Raw genomic sequence first — 21010 nt, forward strand, 5'->3', positions numbered from 1 at the left:
AGAGTTCATTTCAAGAGAGCTATTCACGACACAGGAGAAAGCCATCTAGACCATGAATGAAACCACATGGCTAGTCCGTGGAGTTCTCATAGGAAACAGAGAAACTGCTGATAGGCTGAGGATGAGTTAATTTTTCATTAGAAAAAGTTCCTCTCACATTGCCTTATGAAATGGGAATCTGGAGGACCTATACATTCCAAAGGGCCAGTTCTAAAGTTTAACTGGAATTAATGAATTCATTTAGTTTAATTAGAATTAATTAATTAAAAAACTAGTTTTAGAAAAAGCTCAGGATTTTTTCATGTTTGCCTTTGAGTTTCAAAAGACTTATACTAAAACAAAATGGGGAAATTTGGACCAAAGATATAAAAAATGAATGCTAGAGGGAACCTGAAGAATCACAAATAAGTGGACTTATTACCATGTCAAAATAATCATGCTAGAAAAACACAGGACCAAGAGCACAAAGGTTATCCATCAGATTTCAGCCAGGGGTTGTTGTGTCTGCACAGGCAAGTGGTAAAACTATTAAGAAGAGACTGGAGAATGTAATATTCTTACACTGTTAACACTTTTAGTCTGAATTTCATGATAAAGACCATCTAAAGCTGGAATGGTATTGAATCAGGGTTTGACTAGATCCAAGAACTACAGTATATAGGGAAATGAAGACTTCCCTTGAAGTATAAAGAATAGCAATTTACAGGAACCTTAACTACCTTATTTAACATCATTACCAAAGGTGATCTTGAGGAGAAGGGTGTATAGCTTCACAGGGTCTCCAGGTTTACAGATAATACTAAACTATTCTGGGTAGTGAAAAAGGTAAACCAATGGTTCTAGACTGTGAGGAAGTCTGAAAGTGGGCAGAATAGTGGCATATGAGTTTCATGATGGCGAAGTGCAATGTAATAATTTAGAAAAAAAAATTAATCTAAGTTATATGGAATGAAGACTGTTTGCTTTTCAGCTTAGGACCCAGAAGAGGATTTTTTTCTGACAAACTTGGTTTAGCCAATCAAAGAAGTCAACTATATGAAAAAGGAGAAGAACAAGGAGGAAGAAAAGAAAAAGGGAGGAGGAGATATTTAACATATATGTGTGTGTGTGTGTATGTGCATGCACATGTGTATATATACACATGTATAAATATACATACACACATATACTTTATATATTACGTATACATATGCACACAGACACGCACACAGACCAGTATTTGTTAAAAAAAATGTTGTGTCTCTTGGAGTTCCCATCATTTAAACCTCGTGAAGGAGTGTGGTATCATTTTTAAATTTCCAGAAGAAAATAGCCAGGATAAGGAAAAATGATAGGAGGGAAAATGATGAGTGGAGGGGACACAGGTAAATGATCAGAAGATGAACTTTTCAATCAGAAAAAACAAGCATGGGCTTCTTGAAAAAAAGGCATGGTCTTCTATAACTTAAAAAAACAAATTAAACAGCTTAGGTCAGACTGAATCCCACTCACCAAACACAGGGAGTTTCTGTTGAACTTGAGCAAGGTAAGCATGATTCATAGAAACATAAAGGAGAAGATGTCAGGTCAGAGTTGCTGCAGGGATGCTGGCACTTGAATGCCAAGAGGGACTAAGGCCCAGAGTGTTACCTACCTAGAGGTTCATGAAGAAAAATTGGCCTAAATCTCTGACCTTCATTCCGGATTGTGCCTCAGGGCCCTTAACCTTGTTCCTACATTCTTGTTAGTATAAGTAAATCATAAAGAGTTAAATGATGAGATATATTTTTTCTGTCTTATTATAAGTATGCTTGATGTGGATCAACATGAGGTCAACTGTACATTCCACTTCTGTGATATTCCATCACCCCAGAACATCCATTTTTTTGCCTTTCTGATTTTATAGCTAGAAATTCCTTTATAGGAATGTAAACCCCTAGGGAAAAAATAACTTAAAAAGATATACTAAATCTCTGTTATGAGTTTCTTTTAAACTCACGTCAAATGCAGTGGTAACCTAGCAACATCAGAGAAATGCACTGACTTAAAAACCCAGCTATCACACTCATATCTTTGTACTTGGAAGAAATCTTATAATACTTTATGAAGGGACGCGTCCACAGGAGGTCCCAACAGTTTCGGTGTCCAGGTCTGCCCTGGCTTGCTGGAGCCTGGGTGCACGGTGGCGGTGGCGAATGTGACATGTGACAATGCTTTCCTTGCAGGTTTGCCGGCGTTAGTGGTGGCCACGTCCGTAGGCTTCACCAGGACAAAAGGATATGGCACTGATCACTAGTAAGTCCGTCCACGGTGATAAATCTTATTTATAATTAAGTAAATTGTCAAATATGCTGCGTTAGTCTTGGCTGGCACTGCTGATGGCTTGTACTCACTCACTGAGTCATGAACAGTGGTTGAAGTCACTTTATGAGGAATGATGTAAGGTGCCTTAAATGCACAAAAGTTCAGCATTGAATGCTGCAAGGCTGTTTAGAATTCTTTCAATTTCCCATTTCTTTGTAACACCAGAGTCTTAATTTCTTTCTTTCTTTGAAATTAACTTTTGTTGGAATATAGTTGATTTACAATGTTATGTTAGTTTCTGCTGTACCGCAAGTGAATCAGTTTTATATATATATACATTTCCACTCTTTTTTTAGATTGTATTCCCATATAGGTCATTCCAGTATTAATGATTAAGTAGAATCATAATTTGTAAAGTATTTCTATATTTACTTTGCATGTTCCATCTCAGATGCATTTTTAAAGACCTGGATAAATCTTGGCACGTTTACATTTTAAAATAGGACTCTGATCTGAGCTTCTGATTTCACAGATGATAATATATACTGGCGGCAGCCACGTTTTGTCACGATACTTCAAGTTTTGTTGCTGTATTAGGGAGATATGTATTCAAACTCAAAGGCCAGGGGATCAGTAGACCACATTATAGAATGCCCGGGCTACGGAAGAAATTAGAAGGGAGTAAAGGGGGATGTGGTAGCAGCCTACCCTAATCAGACCTGTAATACTGAGAACATTCTGTGGGAGAATTTGTCAAGTTTATATTTAATATTTCAAATGTAAAGCAGTGCACTCTTATCTTTTACTTCATCTGCCCTTTAAAGTAGAGTAGACAGTTGAGAAATGGGGAAAAGGATGGCATCTTGTTAGAAGCGTAAGTCTTAAAAGGAGATGTCCTATTTAATTGTCCTCAGGTTTGAGATAGGAACTGGGGCTAATTAGGCCCTTGGTGGGTTCATCTAAGTGGAAAGTGTGCCAAGAGACACCACTGGACCTGCCATCCAAAGGAAACTTCCAAAGAATTGCAAGAACTCATGTCATCAGAGCACTTGTTTTTCTCATACAGTCAACAGCTTGGACCGATAGTGTATGCTGTAGAGCTGTCTTCCTATAGCACCGTTACCTTTCATCTATTATTTTTCAAAATAGCATGACTCCTTTTGAAAGCCACTGTGGTAGGGATATGGAAAGAAGTAGGATTATAGATGGCACAGTTCCAGCTCTCAAGGAGTGTATGATTGAAAATGAATGCAGTACAAGCAGGAAAGTATCAATTTGAAGATGAATTTACGCAAAACTTCAGGAGAAGTTTAGTGGCAGTCTTGGAGACGCCAAACTGAAGTGTTCTATCATACCTAAGGGCTTTTCCTCCAGGTATTTTGTTTTAAAAATAGATATTAAATTGTTGATCTCAAAGTGGGAAAGTAGAATTTTATCAATTTTCTGTTATGACCAAGGAGCGATAACTAGATGCAGACTTTGAAAACACACACACACTGATTTACATAGTAACGTTCACTATTAAGTGTATATAATCCTGTGAGTTAACCAATGCATGAGTTATGTATCCACCACCACAACCAATATAAAAGAGTTCTTAGAGGAGGAGAGAACAGTATTGCTAAGTGTTCTTTTTAATAAGTTTATTTATTTCAGCCGTGCTGGGTCTTTGCTGCACGGGCCTTTCTCTGGTGGCGGTGAGCAGGGGCTCATCTCGAGCTGTGCTGCTTCTCACTGGGGTGGCTTCTCTTGTTTCATAACGTGGCCTCCAGGGAGCGAGGGCTTCAGTGGTTTCAGCATGTGGGGTCAATAGTTGCAGCTCCCAGGCTCTTGAGGACAGGCGTAATAGCTGCGGCACACAGGCTTAGGCACTGTGGCATGTGGGATCTTCCTGAGTCAGGGATCGAACCTGTGACTCCTGCATTGGCAGGTGGACTCTCTACCACTGAGCCATCAAGGAAGCCCCAGGTATTGTTAATGGTTGATTGTTGTTCATTTTGGAGGCAGCATGCTGATTCAGGGGACTGAGAAGAGGTCAAGGAGAGGTGCATGAAATGGTAGACATGACTGTATCCGGAAGACCTGTGACAGTCCTTTGCTGTGACAGAATGAGCATTTTTACCTAAATGGTTACTGTCTTTGTCCATGAAAACCTGCAGCTCTTGGGGAATCTACTAATTGAAACAAACACAGCTACACTTATTTTTATTCAAAAGCTTATCTTTAGTGATTTTTTTTTAGCAGTCTGGGAAAAAGTAAAATTGGGAGAAAGAAAAAAGCATGCAAAATGTAGATTATCTGTTCCCTGCAATGATGGCTTTTAAACCAGTATCTTCCACTATCTCAATGGCCTCAAGGAAGAACAGGTAAATGGCACGTATAAGACTCTAAAAATACACTGTTCCTGCTTCAGAGTATACTTGAAAAATTCCATAATGGATATAAAGCAGCATTTTGCATAACTTAATGGTTACCTTTGTACTGAAAGTCACTGTAAGAATCTCACTGCAATAGTAATTTGTGTAAAATTTTTTAACTGCCTGACAGCAAGGCCTCATAATCAAAGTTTCTTTTCTGTGAGAGGTATATGGTATTTGTTACTCATGAAATGTGCTAATTTTAGCTTTTTTCCATATCTTCCATGTGGTTTTAAAAAAACTATGAACCTTTGAAATATGCCAGAATTCCAAGAGTAAGCACATGGTCCAAGCTGTTTGTGTCACACGTTAGTGATCTAATACGTGTCGCTAATTGGTGCTAGTTTTTATCTGATGTTCTTTCCAGCTGCTGGCTCTCTCTTGAAGGAGGTCTGCTCTACGCCTTTGTGGGACCTGCAGCTGCTGTTGTCCTGGTAAACACCAAAATCAGCTTAATTGTTTTTCTTAACAAAGAAAGTCTACTTTGCTTCCATTAAAGTGACACTATCGTATTGATTGTGCGGAAATTTTAAAGTTTGATGAATCGTTACTTAAATTTTAATGTTGATATCTATCCAGTGCTTTATTATGCTAAAATATTCTTATGTTGAAGCCTGAAGAATATTAAGCATGGGAGTATGGGATTTCTCTTTCAGGAATTTCACATTTGTGAAGAAGTTTGAGTAAGTTTCGGTAAATTCTTCCTTGTTAGCGTATAGAATTTCCTCATTTATTATTATTTCACTATTACACCTTTATACTTTCATAATATGATCTACATAATTATTGAGATCTCTTAATAATAACTGGGGCTGACACCAAATATCAACAAGAAAATGTATGTTCCTGTGTCAAAGTTTCTCCTCCTTACTGCTGCAGATGTTTGGTTTTTTTTTCATTTATTTTTTGCTGCAGATGTTTTGAACTGGACATTTCTTTGTTGTGGGGCTGCCCTGTGTATTTATCAGTACCACTGGCATCTACCTACTAAATAACAATGATACCCTTCAAGTTGTAATAATCAGAAAATGTCTCCAGAGATTTTGCAGTGTTCACTGAGGGTACAAATCACCCCCCTCTAGTTGAGAACCCCTACCATATTTATGCATGAAGTTTTACAAATTTTTCTTTTTTGAATCACAAAATAATTCCTTTGCATGTTTACTTATAGGAATGTGAAAATTTTCCACTAACTTGCCTTTCCTCTGTGTCTCTGAATTTATTGATTATAAATCTTTCTTATCTAATAAGTCTTTGAGAAATGTCAGAGAAAAAGGAAACAATCTGAATTAAATGCAAGGATGCATTTCTCTGTACAATCAGATTTCTAACTGAAAAGCTACCTTTTCGATTATTGAACAAATCATTCAATAAGTTGGAAGCTGGAGATATTTTTTTAATAGCTCTTTGTGGTTTTTCTTTCTTTAAAGTTTGTTCTTCCTCCTCTGAATTATAAAAGGGAGCAGAAACTGTTGGTGATTTACAAGAAAATCTAGGCATGAGTGTTAGAAGAGCATAGGAAAACTAAAACTATCAGGCACAGTTCTATCCACTGCATTGAATTTTTATTTAATCAACTGAATTATTTCCCTAGGCTTCTAGATTAATATACACATAACCCTAAAGTGAAGAAACAATGAGTATGTGTGTAATTGAAAGACAAAAGTTCTTTGGAGTGGTGATGAATTCTCTCATGTTTAAATTGTAGACTAATAGGATCCACAGAATACAGTTTTTTTAGTTCAAATAATAGATATACGAATATGAGTCAGCCTTTCTCTTCATCAAATGGCATCTTGTTAGGAAGCTATGAAGAGTGACACCTTCTAAGTCTTTACCTAACAGTTTCTTTGGATCTTCTTTACACCAGTAATTAAGCAGATTCTATCTGTATATTCCATCTGCTCAAAGTATATTGGAGAAGTAGAAGTTTCTTTTTTATCAACTAGTATCCTGCTTCATTTAAAACAGATTTTTCACAAGCTAGTAGTTGCATTGTACAGGCTTCACTATTTGCAGTGGGTGTCGCACCAAGATTCTTTTGACCGTGGAGGGTAAGGGGCAGGGAGGCAAAAAGGAGAAAATATTTTTCCTTGATTATCTTGGTTTCAGCATTGTACTGGATTCCTTTGTCAGGAAGTGCCGGCATGTTAGAGAACCCAGCGCACTTATAATAAAGCTGCTACAACTAGACCACAGCTCTCTCTACAGCTATTTACAATTTGACTTGAGGAAGATGAATATGTGTGATTTCATCTCAGCTGTGTTATGCAAGAGACCTTTTAAATGGATAGAAGAGTCTTAGAGATGCTGAGACTGGTTCAATAGAGCACATTATAAAAATTAGTGTAAGTGTCCATCTGAAAGGATGCTGGTGAATTGAATAGGCTTTACCCTTTGTCTAGAAAAGCAAGGTGCATTAAAATGCCCCCAGTCTCCTGGGAGAAAACAGTTGCACAGCACGAAGAACTGAGGCTTTCTGCTCTCCCAGTTCCAGGCAGTGACAAACCTTAGCTCCTTTGCCTAGCAGGACTCACCCTGGCTGCACATTGCAAGACATGATCTTCTGATACCCTGACATAGTGTAAAACTCATTAGTCCATTTGTCTTATTCAAGGATGATTCAGAGAGAAGAATGCTAGATTGGCATAATATGGCAATTTAAAAGTTAGGCCGTTCAATATTAATTTCCTCAGCGTTAACTGCAAAGCATGGACATTAAATGGGCTGAATGTACTTTAAAACATTAAAGTAACCCACCTAGCCAGCTCACGAGAATCCTTTAAGAGATGGACTCTAACACTGCTGTTAAATTGCCCTATTTTCCTGTATGCATTTATGAAATATTTGAGAAGGGCTTCCTGTCACTACCGTTGTAAGTACGTAATTCTGCCAAGGTTGTGAATGGATAAAAGTGGGTTCTTGGGAAAAATCAGGGACCTGATTCCCTTCAACCTTTGTTTCTGTCTGACAGGTCAACATGGTGATTGGCATTTTGGTATTTAATAAACTTGTTTCAAGAGATGGGATCCTAGATAAAAAGCTCAAACACAGAGCCGGGTAAGCTGCAATTGGTGGATTTTGAAGGGTCTTTACAGCGCGTCCCACTCACCAGTCCCAGATCACCGACTGCCTTTGACTGGGCCTTGGATTTTGTTCTTGAGAAACCGGTGTGTATGGTAGACTACGCCATTCGAGCTTCCAATGGGCTGTTCTTAAGAGGTGTCAGCAAAGTCTGAAAATAATTAAAAAGTCCATTAAGAAAATCTGGATTTGTTTGTGTGTATTGCCTATTTGTAAGATAAGAAGATTAAATATTAAGGCTAGACTTAAAATAATTGTTCTTGGGTGAGAGTCTCAAAGACCTCCTACTTTTGGTCACAAAGGAGAGGAGGATAAATTGAACCTAACTTCAGTATGGGACATGACAGAATAAGGACACGTAAACCTTAGTAGGGCAAAAATACTGCATTTTATTTGTTCATTGTGTATATCAGAAAAATTCTTCACTCGAAATAATCAGGAAACACTAGTTTTATCATACATTCATTTTTATGACATTTTCACTATGCCTTGCTAGAAAGTTACTCATAATTTTCACTTGCACATTTTAACCACTTATAAAATTTTGCAAAGTATCTCCTTTAATTTTATTATTATTATAATATCACCATATCTAATGACTTAATAACATTTCATAAGCAGGTTGATAGCAGCTTTTTAAAGTTATATCATTAACTCATAAATTTGTAAAACCTCGAATGAAATAGTAATGTCTTTGAATTTCCCTTTGTGTCTTTTCTTATAAAAAGTTTATAGCTTTCTCCTTTCTGTTTAACTGTACCCCCATTCAAAGCTTACCCCAGATGTTCTCATTTCTTTAAATAATCTATGGTATCCTTAATAGTCATAGTATTTTATCACTGGCTGGTGTGAATTTTAAGCTGTTCATGTGTTTATAGTCTATGTAATAATTTAAGAGACAAGATGGTCTGGGCATTTTCCCCCTATTAAAAGATTAGGTTTAATGGCTTTCAGTATGAAGTTGGATATCATTCAGATCCAACATTAGAACTGCAATGATGTAATAAACACATAATTGGTGGCTCCTTTCTGAGGGGGGATCACTTCCCATCTGGAAGCCTCTTTCATTTCAGATAAGTCTCTAAAGCAGCTTTAAACAGGCAGACTGGAGCTTTCACAGACACTGAGCTTCCTATGCCATTTAAACTCGAAACTTTCACACTATTGATCGACAGTCTGATGTATGGTTAAAATTGGAGCACAGCTACTTCAGTTGTTTCTGCCTAGGTTAATCATGTTAGAATAAATTGTTCATACTGAGTACTGGATATAGAAACTCATTTCTGCCACTAGCAGTGTAAAGTTGTATAATTACTTGCTTAAATTGAGGGTGGAGTGGGTTAGTGGTTAAGATAAAGCTTTGAAGTAAAAGAGAAAATCATGCTCAGTATTTAGCTCTGCACTTTCTTAGCTCTGTGTATCTTTGGGCATGGTATTTCATCTTTCTGCAGCTCAGTCTTCTTACCTATAAAATGGGGGTAGTAACTCTTGCCTCATGATAGAGTATATGAAAAAAAAAATGTGTATAAAGCATTCACTAGAGTATCTAGCAAACAGCAAGCAAGCACTCACTCAGCATTGGCGACTCTTGTTATGATAAGTAAGTTGAAGAAGCCAAAGCTGGACAGCTTGTTTGCAAAGGACCCTGAACTTCTATCAAGCAAGCATCCATGATCCCACCATTCATGACACTGAGGCCAGAAAAAGAGATGAAATTATCAGAATAAGCATAATGCTAAGGATTTATTAAATTCAGTCAGTATTTCTTTCTCATTTGATTGTTCTGTATGTAATACACAGTTTGATTCATGTAACTCTTTGTAAGAGAGTACGTAGGTTTAGGAGAAATGACATCATTATGAACATAGAAATGACAATATCATTATGAATAATTTCTATATTCAATTTACATATTAATTTTAAATTAATTTCAATCTGCATATTAATTTTAAAATCCCTATTTCTAAAAATATCACAGAAGATACATCTGTTTTACTGGGAAAACTGAGTCAAACAGTTTTTTTTTCCTAGTTCAAAGGCCACTACTGGAGAAATAGAAATAAAGTTAATACAAGCTAAAAAAGCAGAATGTTGGTTACTGTCCAAAGCAGAAAAGGACTATTAATAAATTAATTACTCTAGGCTTAAATTTCTTTATAATAGAAAATTCTATTTTAGCTTAAAGATTGAAATTTGCTTTCTATTCCGATGTGTGATTGGATGAATTTTTCCAATCTGAACATTTGCAGCTAATTTCTAGTTTCCAGAGAAGCAGTGAGGCCAATAATACAGATTTCAGTGAAGAACAAATAATCAGAATTATCTAAAGAAGCATTAGGCAAGAAGCTAATTGATTAACTTAATTGACTCCCTAATTGTAAATATAGACCATTTCAGGTTATTTGAATATATATATGTATATACTCATATATATATATATACACACATAAGTACATATATGCATATACATATATATATATACCAAGTGTTTCTTTTGAGACATTATAATTTGGAATCAAATATAGTACCAACATGTTCTATTGTATCAACATATTTCTCCTCCCATTTTACCTACTTCTTTATTTCCTTTCTTCTTTTCATCATCAATTATTAGAAACTGCCAAGCATATAGTTTATGCTCAGTAAAGATTGATAGAAGAATGGGTGCATGCATATTAAAACAATAATACAATAATTTGACAAGTTTTGTAATACCCAAACTAGAGTAACTTTTTCTAATACATAAAGTATAGTTAGTTACCAAGGGGGAATTTATGGCAAATATCAACATATCTTATATAAAGTGATATTTGGAAAAGAGGGAAAATAAGATAAAATGACATGTGTCTTTTTAGAACATCTCAAATAAGATATTTCATTTTCTCCTTTTTTCCTGCAATGGAACTTTCTTATCTACTGTTATGAAGTGTATAATGTGAAGAATATTGGTATAGGCATTCTCCTGGGAGCGCTGGCCACTGAAGCATTCATGAACCAAACTGGGTAGACTGTTATTATTTGGAAAAGTCTGAATACTTGTGGCTAGTACCTTTGGCCTAGGTTGAATCGGTAAAGTGAATCATATTCTTCACCCCCACATCTAACTCTGAGAGTTTTGATCTTTCTCATGGGGTCTACTGATTAATCTGCTTACTTAATAACTTTTAGGTTTATCTTCTTATCAAAGTTCAATTCACCAATGAGGGCACCTCTTTAAAAGAAACCAGACGTTCTGAATTATGAGCCCCTTGTCACTTTCTATGTTCTGCCATTTTTAGTTTAAACATGGTACTACAGGTCCACCACAGTATTAGTTTTTTAAAAAAAAACGTACTGGGAAAACCTGATTAGTTCAGTTCAGTCAAACTCTTTGTGACCCCGTGGACTGTAGCACACCAGGCCTCCCTGTCCATCACCAACTCCCAGAACTTGCTCAAACTCATGTGCATCAAGTCAACCATCCAACCATCTCATCCTCTGTCATCACCTTCTTCTCTTGCCTTCAATCTTTCCCAGCATCAGGATCTTTTCCAATGAATCAGTTCTTCCCATCAGGTGGCCAGAGTATTGAAGCTTCAGCTTCAGCATCAGTCCTTCCAATGAATATTCAGGACTGATTTCCTTTAGGATTGACTGGTTTAATCTCTTCTCAGTCCAGTTCAGTTCACTTCAGTCCAGTCACTCAGTCGTGTCCGACTCTTTCTGACCCCATGGACTGCAGCACACCAGGCTTCCCTGTCCATCACCAACTCCCGGAGTTTACCTACTTCTCAAACTCATGTTCATTGAGTTGGTGATGCCATCCAACCATCTCATTCTCTGTCATCCCCTTCTCCTCTTGCCTTCAATCTTTCCCAGCATCGGGGTCTTTTCCAATGAGTCAGTTCTTCGCAAGAGGTAGCCAAAGTATTGGAGTTTCAGCTTCAGCATCAGTCCTTCCAGTGAATATTCAGGACTGATTTCCTTTAGGATGGACTGGTTGGATGTCCTTGCAGTCCAAGGGACTCTCAAGAGTCTTCTCCAACACCACAGTTCAAAAGCATCAACTCTTCGGCGCTCAGCCTTCTTCACGGTCCAACCCTCACATTCATACATGACCACTGGAAAAACCAAAACTTTGACTAGATGGACCTCTGTTGGCAAAGTAACGTCTTTGCTTTTTAAATGCTGTCTAGGTTGGTCATAACTTTTCTTCCAAGGAGCAAGCGTCTTTTAATTTCATGGCTGCAGTCACCATCTGCAGTGATTTGGGAGCCCAAGAAAATAAAGTCTGTCACTGTTTCCCCATCTATTTGCCATGAAGTGATGGGACCAGAATGCCATGATCTTAGTTTTCTGAATGTTGAGTTTTAAGCTAACATTTTCACTCTCTTCTTTCACTTTCATCAAGAGGCTCTTTAGTTCTTCTCTTTCTGCCATAACTGTGGTATCATCTGCATATCTGAGTTTATTGATATTTCTCCTGGCAATCTTGATTCCAGCTTGTGCTTCGTTCAGTCCAGCATTTCTCATGATGTGCTCTGCATATAAGTTAAATAAGCAGGGTGACAATATATAGCCTTGACATAACCCTTCCCCAATTTGGAACCAGTCCATAGTTCCATGTCAAGTTCTAACTGTTGCTTCTTGACCTGCATACAGATTCCTCAGGAGGCATGTCAGGTGGTCTGGTATTCCCATCTCTTGAAGACTTTTCCACAGTGTGCTGTGATCCACACAGTCAAAGGCTTTGGCATAGTCAATAAAGCAGAAGTAGATGTTCTTCTGGAACTCTCTTGCTTTTTTATGATACAACAGATGTTGGCAATTTGACCTCTGGTTCCTCTGCCTTTTCTGAATCCAGCTTGAACATCTGTAAGTTCTTGGTTCACATACTATTAAAACCTCTCTGGGAGAATTTTGAGCATTACTTTGCTATCGTGTGAAATGAGTACAATTGTGTGGTAGTTTGAGCATTCTTTGGCATTGCCTTTCTTTGGGATTGGAATGAAAACTGACCTTTTCCAGTCCTGTGGTCACTGCTGAGTTTTCCAAATTTACTGGCATATTGAATCCAGCATTTTCACAACATTATCATTTAGGATTTGAAATAGCTCAACTGGAATTCCATCTTTTCCATTATCTTTTCATAGTGATGCTTCCTAAGGCCCATGTGACTTCACATTCCAGGATGTCTGGCCCTAGGTGAGTGATCACACCATTGTGGTTATCTGGGTCATGAAATCTTCTGTGTATTCTTGCCACCTCTTCGTAATATCTTCTGCCTCTGTTAGGTCCATACCATTTCTGTCCTTTATTCTGCCAATCTTTGCATGAAATGATCCCTTGGTATCTCTGATTTTCTTGAAGAAATCTCTAGTCTTTCCCATTCTGTTGTTTTCCTCTACTTCTTTGCATTGATTGCTTAGAAAGGCTTTCTTATCTCTCCTTGCTATTCTTTGGAACTCTGCATCCAAATGGGAATATCTTTCCTTTTTCTCCTTTGCCTTTTGCTTCTCTTCTTTTCTCAGCTATTTGTAAGGCCTCCTCAGACAACCATTTTGCCTTTTTGCATTTCTTTTTCTTGGGGATGGTCTAGATCACTGCCTCCTGTACAATGTCATGAACCTCTGTCCATAGTTTTTCAGGCACTCTGTCTATCAAATCTAGTCCCTTGAATCTATTTGTCACTTCCACTGTATAATCATAAGGGATTTGATTTAGGCTGTACCTGAATGACCTAGTGGTTTTCCCTACTTTCTTCAATTTAAGTCTGAATTGGGCAATAAGGAGTTCATGATCTGAGCCACAGTCAGCTCCCAGTCTTGTTTTTGCTGACTGTATGGAGCTTCTCCATTTTCAGCTGCAGAGAATATAATCAGTCTGATTTCGGTATTGACCATCCAGTGATGTCCATGTGTAGAGTCTTCTCTTGTGTTGTTGGAAGAGGGTATTTGCTATGACCAGTGCTTTCTCTTAGCAAAACTCTCTTAGCCTTTGCCCTGCTTCATTCTGTACTTCAAGGCGAATTTTGCCTGTTACTCCAGGTATCCCTTGACTTCCTACTTTTGTATTCCAGTCCCCTATGATGAAAAGGACATCTTCTTTTGCTCTTAGGTCTAGAAGGTCTTATAGGTCTTCATAGGACCATTCAACTTCAGCTTCTTCTGCGTTACTGGTCGGGGCATAGACTTGGATTACTATGATATTGAATGGTTTGCCTTGGAAATGAACAAAGATCATTCTGTCATTTTTGAGATTGCACCCAAGTACAGAATTTTGGACTCTTTTTGTTGACTGTGAGAGCCACTCCATTTCTTCTAAGGGATTCTTTCCCACAGTAACAGATATAAAGGTCATCTGAATTAAATTCACCCAATCCAATACATTTTAGTTCACTGATTTCTAAAATGCTGAAATACAGGGAAAGTCTGTATTTTACACAAAAACATCACATGGTAATGAATGAGAGAACACAGAAGATTATTTCAAGGTGTTTTTGAAATTTGATTCAAATAATTTCTTTTTGGTTCCTCCTAAGAGGGTAAAGTTCTGTTAAACCATTCATTTACAAAATATTCTTTTCTAAAGAAAAATATGTCAAGTTTTTCTACATAATGTGACTTTGCTTTGCTTCTATGAGATAGTAGATTGAGTCTGAACTTACCTGCAGAATCCTATAGAGTTGAATATACCATTTAAAAACTATTAGGTTTGAGTCTGTGACAAAATGTTCAGAAAGAATGTTTTGAACTTAGTGACTATATTAAATGTGTCTTATGAAAGCTAAACTACCACTCTATTTATTATCAACTAATACTTCATCAAATTCATCAACCTCTATATTCAGATCATCCTAAAATATAGGCAATACATTGATGCTAAATGAAATGTCAAAATGTAAATATGTTGGGTTAAAGGCTACATCTTCCTCATAGGACTAAAAGCTTATAATATATATCTCTTTATGTTGGACTTCTGAGATACCTCTGTGTATTTCAGAATGTTTTAATTAATATTATGTTCCTCCTGTAAATTACATTGAAAATCTTTGAAACTAGGAATCCTTACCTACTTGATTATCAAGGGTCTGAATAAAGGGTTTTCACTGTATGTCCACACAAATACGTGCTTATTTTTAATTCAGTGTATTGGGCAACTTTGACCTGTAGATACAAGGGCCATTTATGGTATAAATGATCAAAATATGCTTTGCATGTAACAAAGGCCCATATTATTAAGAGGTAAATGTTACAAAAATAATGTGTAGTGTAAATGCATCTTTAAACATGACCAAGAGAATTCTTCTTTGATAAATATGCTTTTCTGCATGAAATCATATTTAAAAGCTAACTTATAGCAGCAACTTTTTTTTTGGTGACAATTCAATATTTTGTTCTTTTTGTGGGTGTTCTGTTTGTTTGCAGTCAGATGAGTGAGCCTCATAGCGGTTTGACGCTCAAATGTGCCAAGTGTGGAGTAGTTTCAACAACAGCTTTATCAGCCACCACCGCCAGTAACGCCATGTTAGTCCCAATCATTTACATCTTCTTGTTACAAATCTTTTACCGTGCATGTGAGAAAATGCTATGATGGAAAATAAATCATATTTGCTAATATTAGAACTAAGAACATACTTAAATGTTTGTAATTTGCAACTGCTTTTATAACTATTGTGGGATTGCTTATCAAAAAATAAGTAAAACTGTGGAATCTTATCTGCTTTGTGGCTTCCAAGTTAATATCTTGGTGCCACATACAAGAATGCTTTGTTGAACGGGGATTAGGTTATGGCCTGAGGCGTATGTGCAGCTACATAACGCGGCTCCTTCTCTTCCAACAGGGCGTCTCTCTGGAGCTCCTGTGTGGTGTTGCCCCTTCTGGCTCTGACGTGGATGTCTGCAGTTCTGGCCATGACAGACAAGCGCTCCATCCTGTTTCAAATACTTTTTGCCGTGTTTGATTCATTACAAGGCTTCGTGATAGTCATGGTCCACTGCATTCTTCGAAGAGAGGTGAGAAAGATCATTCTTGCAAGGATGAGGAATGATACTCAGAAGAGTATTTTCCATGTTAATAAATAGGATATTTTCTTTTAATAACCTGGTCTTGAGATTAAAGCTGGTCTCCTCTAAAGACAGTTGTTTGAGAGTCAATGCTAAAGGAAAAAGTTAAGGCAAAGGGGGCTCCTTGGACTCTGAAAGTGACAGATTAAAACAAATGGGACAAAGCAAGGGGAAACACCAGCAGAGGTGCCGAGAGAGGCTATGATGCAATCACAGGTATAGATAAGAGGGTGGGCAGCCTATCTGTAGAAGATAATATGATGCTGTTTCTTAAAGCTGTTCCCTGACTTGTGCTTCTACACACGGCGTAACCCCATTCCTCAAATTTAACTAATTTTGTTTTAGATAGAAAATACTGAAGATGAATGAGCAATTCTTTTGTCTCTATACTAAGGTATGATTAAGGTTACTCAAATGGGATGATTTTGATATGGATGTGATACTCAGAAAACACACAGACACACCCCAAAAATGGCGACAGTGGAGCATGATGGACAGTCCCCAAGGACTGTAGGTCTATAATCACAGCATTTCTCCAGGTTCTGGTGAGGTTTGCTGGTAGCACTTGAGAGAAGGAAGTCATCCTTCATGAACTGAGACTGACTTGCACCAAATCTATCCAGATGAGTGATGGAGTTCACACTTAAATTGTTTAGGGATGAAATATTGTTTTCCAACTGGTGCAAAAATTATTCTGTGTGCTTGCAAGCACCAACACAGTGTTTACAAGGTTTCTGAGTCATCTTAGTGTTTACTCTGGGGATGGTGATGACTAAAACACACAGTGACACAGTGCCATGCTAGTAATTTTGAGAAGATGGTATCCACTGTCATTTTCTATTATCTAGTTTGCATGAGAACTTTATTATGATCTGCATATTGCAAAACAACACATGTGCATTTGAGTACACATCCCATAGCTTTTACAGTGATGTGTGAAGGTAAGCAAAGTTTTTAACATCATTTACCAGATGAGGAGAAAAATGTTTCTGAGCTCCTTTAGTATAATACAGATGTCAGCCATAAACCCACAAGTGTATTCCAAGAACATTGTATGATGAAAAACAAGGAAAACAGAAGAATGACTTCACATTGCAAGGGGAAAGGGAATTTCATCACTTAAAAAATCTGATATAGCTCACCATTGCCAGGACATCACAAATTACTACCTAGAATATCGGCATTAAAAACCTTTTAAGTGTTGAATTTTTCATAGACCAAAGTTGCATAAAAATGTCCTTCTCCGACCATAACTATTGAAAGGTTGTTGCTGAACCACAAAAAGATGCCGGGATTCTTGGCCTCTGGAGGAGAAGAATTCAATCCGGGGCCAGAGACAAGGCTTGATCACTCAGAGCTTTTGTGTAATTAAGTTTTTTGTGTAATTAAAGTATGAAAGAGACAGAGAAAGCGTCTGACATAGACATCAGAAGGGGCAGAAAGAGTACCCCTTGCTAGTGTTAGCAATGGAGTTATATACTTTTAATTAGTTATTACAATGAATCAAAAGAATGTCTCAAGTTTGTGAAAATTTTATCAGACCCACTCCCAACAATTTACATTTTAGGATGACAAGATTAGAATTTAACAATAGAAAGATCATACTAGACCCACTCCCATAATACATTCTAAGATATTAGGATTAGTCAGAAGGTTTTCATGAAGGAGAAACTGTCCTGCCAGCCCTCCAGCTGGATACATTGTTGTTTTATAATCCCTAATACAGTTTAAACTGAATTGTGTAATTGACTAAGACTAAGGAATATAGAGGGAAAAAAACATTTTTCCTTTTCTCCTCCTTGAGAATTCCAGACCCCTATCTCCACTCCGAGAGCCCCAGACCCCTTTCTCCTCCTTGGGGACCCTGGACTTCTTACCAATCTGCCTAGGAATTGACTCTCTCACCATCCTGAGAGTCTTCCATGTTAAAACTATCTCTAATATGTTTATGTAACAAAATTGTTTGAAGTGTGTGGACACGATACTTTTTTGATTGATGATTCAGGATGAACAATGTGGGCTGTAAGGAAGATACATGATTTATCTGCATGAGATTTTCAGAAGATATTAATACTTTAGGTGTTAAAGAGGAGAAAATGTCCCATCTCTAAATTAAGTCTTTATTTTTCTTCAAGAATAAGCTCTCTAAAAAGCCTTAGGCTATGATCAAAATATTCAGGTTTTAAAGTGACAGATAATTTGTTGGCTGATTATCAGATTTGTGCTGCTTACATGAAGAAAAATACTTGGCACAAAAATTCAGTTCCACCAGAACTTTTCCATACTTGCTAATTGGATTAAAAATGATCAAAAACATGAATTAAGAGTTCAGTTCAGTTTCAGTCGCTCAGTCATGTCTGACAATTTGCAACCCCATGGACTGCAGCACGCCAGACTTCCCTGTCCATCACCAACTCCCGGAGTTTACTCAAACTCATGTCTATTGAGTCGGTGATGCCATCCAACCATCTCATCCTCTGTCGTCCCCTTCTCCTCCCACCTTCAATCTTCCCTAGCATCAGGGTCTTTTCCAAGGAGTCAGTTCTTCCCATCAGGTGGCCAAAGTATTGGAGTTTCAGCTTCAGCATCAGTCCTTCCAATGAATATTCAGGACTGATTTCCTTTAGGATGGACTGGTTGGATCTCCTTACTGTCCAAGGGACTCTCTTAAGAGTAATTAAATTAAATCATATAGAAGTACTTCTGTTAAATACGCATCTGTAAATATATATTTTCTGTATTAATAGGAAGCAAAATATGGATTTTTGGCCCTGTTGTTGCATTTTCAATGATTAGTTCAGTTTGAATAATTTTACTGTTGATAAATTAATAGCAGAGTGTCATATCTCTCATTTTAACACTGAAATCATAAGTTGCATATTCAGTAGTTTTGCACTGACCCTGAAAAATACCCTGTAACATTGCGAAAATACATAGAGAAGATTTCAGTTATAGGCAAGTCTCTTTCAGAATTCTTCAGTGGAAATTGTTACTGAAAAACCAAAAGAGCCTCTTAAATTTTGCAAATTCCAAAGAATGCATCATAAGGATATCTCACTGAATTCACAGAAGTTATTGTTTCTTTTTTACCTTCTAAGTGTGTATTGCCAGACACTAGCAATAGGTCTAGCATTAACCACCATCCAGGAGAACAAGGCACCTTTCCATGTCCTAGTGTCTCCTGTGAACAAACATGTCATAAAAACACACCAGAGCAAATGAACTTAAGAGCTACCTGTAAAATATTGGGTAATGACTCACATCTGTCACTCTACTTGATAATCTGATAGGAGTTTTATATCTACTGCTTTTCTTCACTTTAAAACATTTCCTTCAAACAATTCAAAATAGTTTGTATGTACTCTTTGTTTTTTTTATCTCTTTAAAATTTATGGTGTTCTTGCTATGTGCCAGCACCTATGCTAGATGTTTATTTTTTATTTTTAAATTAATTTATTTATTTGACTGTGTCACATGGCTTATAAGGTCTTAGTTCCCCAACCAGCCATCAAACCTGGACCCTTAGCAGTGAAAGCAGAGTCCTAACCACTGGACAACCAGGGAATTCCCTGGACATCTTCTTTCTTAAAAGTGTATAGTAAGAAAGACATCAGCAGTTTCCTAGAGCTGGGGTGGGGGTTGGTAGAAAATAAGGGGTGACTGTCAGTGGGTGTTGGGTTTCTTTGGGGGGTGATGAAAAGATTTTCAAATTGGATTCTAGGGTGGCTACTAAAAGCCTTCATACACCTTACATGGGTGACCTTTAAAACATGTCAATCCCATCCCAATAAAGCTGTTTTAAAAAACAAACAAAAAAAGTATATGAGCAAATTAAGGAATATTTCCTTCAATTTAGAGAGAGGCTGGATACAAATAAACATATTTCTGTTTCTGTGTATTTTGGTACATGCTAACATAATTTGGTTGTCTTTAGTCTTTAATGTTTCATCCAATATAATTCAAAAGGCTTTCCCCGTGTTTATTTCTGCAGTCTTCTCTGAAGCAGGTGGGTGTGCACAGGGGAGGAAGGGAGCTTTGCAGGTTAAGAAGGAGAAAAGAAAGAAAATACTGTAAAACAGTGGCATTTTAAATGTTAAGGGGGGGCTCTTCATTCATTTTTAAAGCAGTGCTGCTTTCAATGGGACAAATTTTTCTAAACTATTCCAAGTCAAGAAAGAAAGGAAAAAGGATCATTCTGGTACAATCTCAACTTAACTATATTTCACTTTTCTAAAAAATAAATCAAATTGACTATTTGCCTAGTAGTTTGTTGTGACTCCAGGCTGAGATCTTAATGTTTAAATTTCATAACATGTATATTCTTGAAGTACAGTTTCTTCTTCTAAAGCCCCTTTCTCTTTTAAATTGCCTTAGCAGATATCTCTGACAAAAGAGGAAGTGCGAAGAGGGAATGAGAATTTTTAAAAAATTAAACCATCTGATCACAACACGTGACTTTCAGAAACAAACCTATAGCTTAAAAGCTAATGTGTCATACCTCATAAGATAAGGATAAGGATCTAATAGAAAATAACAAGGATATAATAGAAAATAGAAAACATAGGTGTTTCCTTCATTTACCCATCATTTTGTTCCATCTTCAGTGTTTTCTGTTAATTTCTATTGGAGTAGAGCTGCCTTACAATGTGGTGTTCCTTTCTGATGTACAAGGTGAATCAGCTGAATGTTTACACGTATCCCCTCTTTTTTGGATTCCCTTCCCGTTTAGGTTGCCACAGAACACGGGGGAGAGTTCCCTGTGCGTTCTTGATTAGGATTCATTTGCATTAAGCACAGAACGACATAGCCACTGTTTACTATTCTCTGCATTGCCATGGAAATCTTAACCACACCAGAGCCACGAGCGCTTTGAAATAGTTCCGGTTGCTAGGAAACCGCTTCCCTGGTGCTGCGCATTCTTCTCGTGGCTGCTGTCTCTGGCTGTGCCTGGATCTAAGACAGTCGTCCAGCTTGATGGCAGAGGGGGGAAATAACAAGATTGTGGTGCGAAATAAGCCGCAATAAAACCCTCTCGCTGAAAGGAAGGGGGAAAGGCGAGTGCCTAGATGGATCATTTTGTCCTGTCAGTGTGTGCGGACGCTGGGGCCGCTCCGAAGCATCAGTCGCAGGGCCAAGCTCGCCTCTCTTCTTTCTCTGCTGCTGGCAGGAGGGCTAGGCTGC

The 21010-nt window shown here is 37.5% G+C and overlaps 1 protein-coding gene across 2 annotated transcripts in view; it reads left to right on the plus strand.

The window, feature by feature from the left end:
* The window catches only part of ADGRB3 (adhesion G protein-coupled receptor B3), an 850102-nt gene that overhangs the window by 785390 nt on the left and 43702 nt on the right, over window positions 1–21010 (plus strand). For both annotated transcript variants that reach the window (XM_043890330.1, XM_043890329.1), the window contains 5 exons: window positions 2205–2274; window positions 5068–5134; window positions 7675–7760; window positions 15191–15289; window positions 15607–15778. In XM_043890330.1, the coding sequence (XP_043746265.1) occupies window positions 2205–2274; window positions 5068–5134; window positions 7675–7760; window positions 15191–15289; window positions 15607–15778 (494 nt within the window). The remainder of the gene's footprint in view (window positions 1–2204; window positions 2275–5067; window positions 5135–7674; window positions 7761–15190; window positions 15290–15606; window positions 15779–21010) is intronic.

Source organism: Cervus elaphus, chromosome 28, assembly GCF_910594005.1.
Source record: "Cervus elaphus chromosome 28, mCerEla1.1, whole genome shotgun sequence".
NCBI classification, from domain to species: domain Eukaryota; kingdom Metazoa; phylum Chordata; class Mammalia; order Artiodactyla; family Cervidae; genus Cervus; species Cervus elaphus.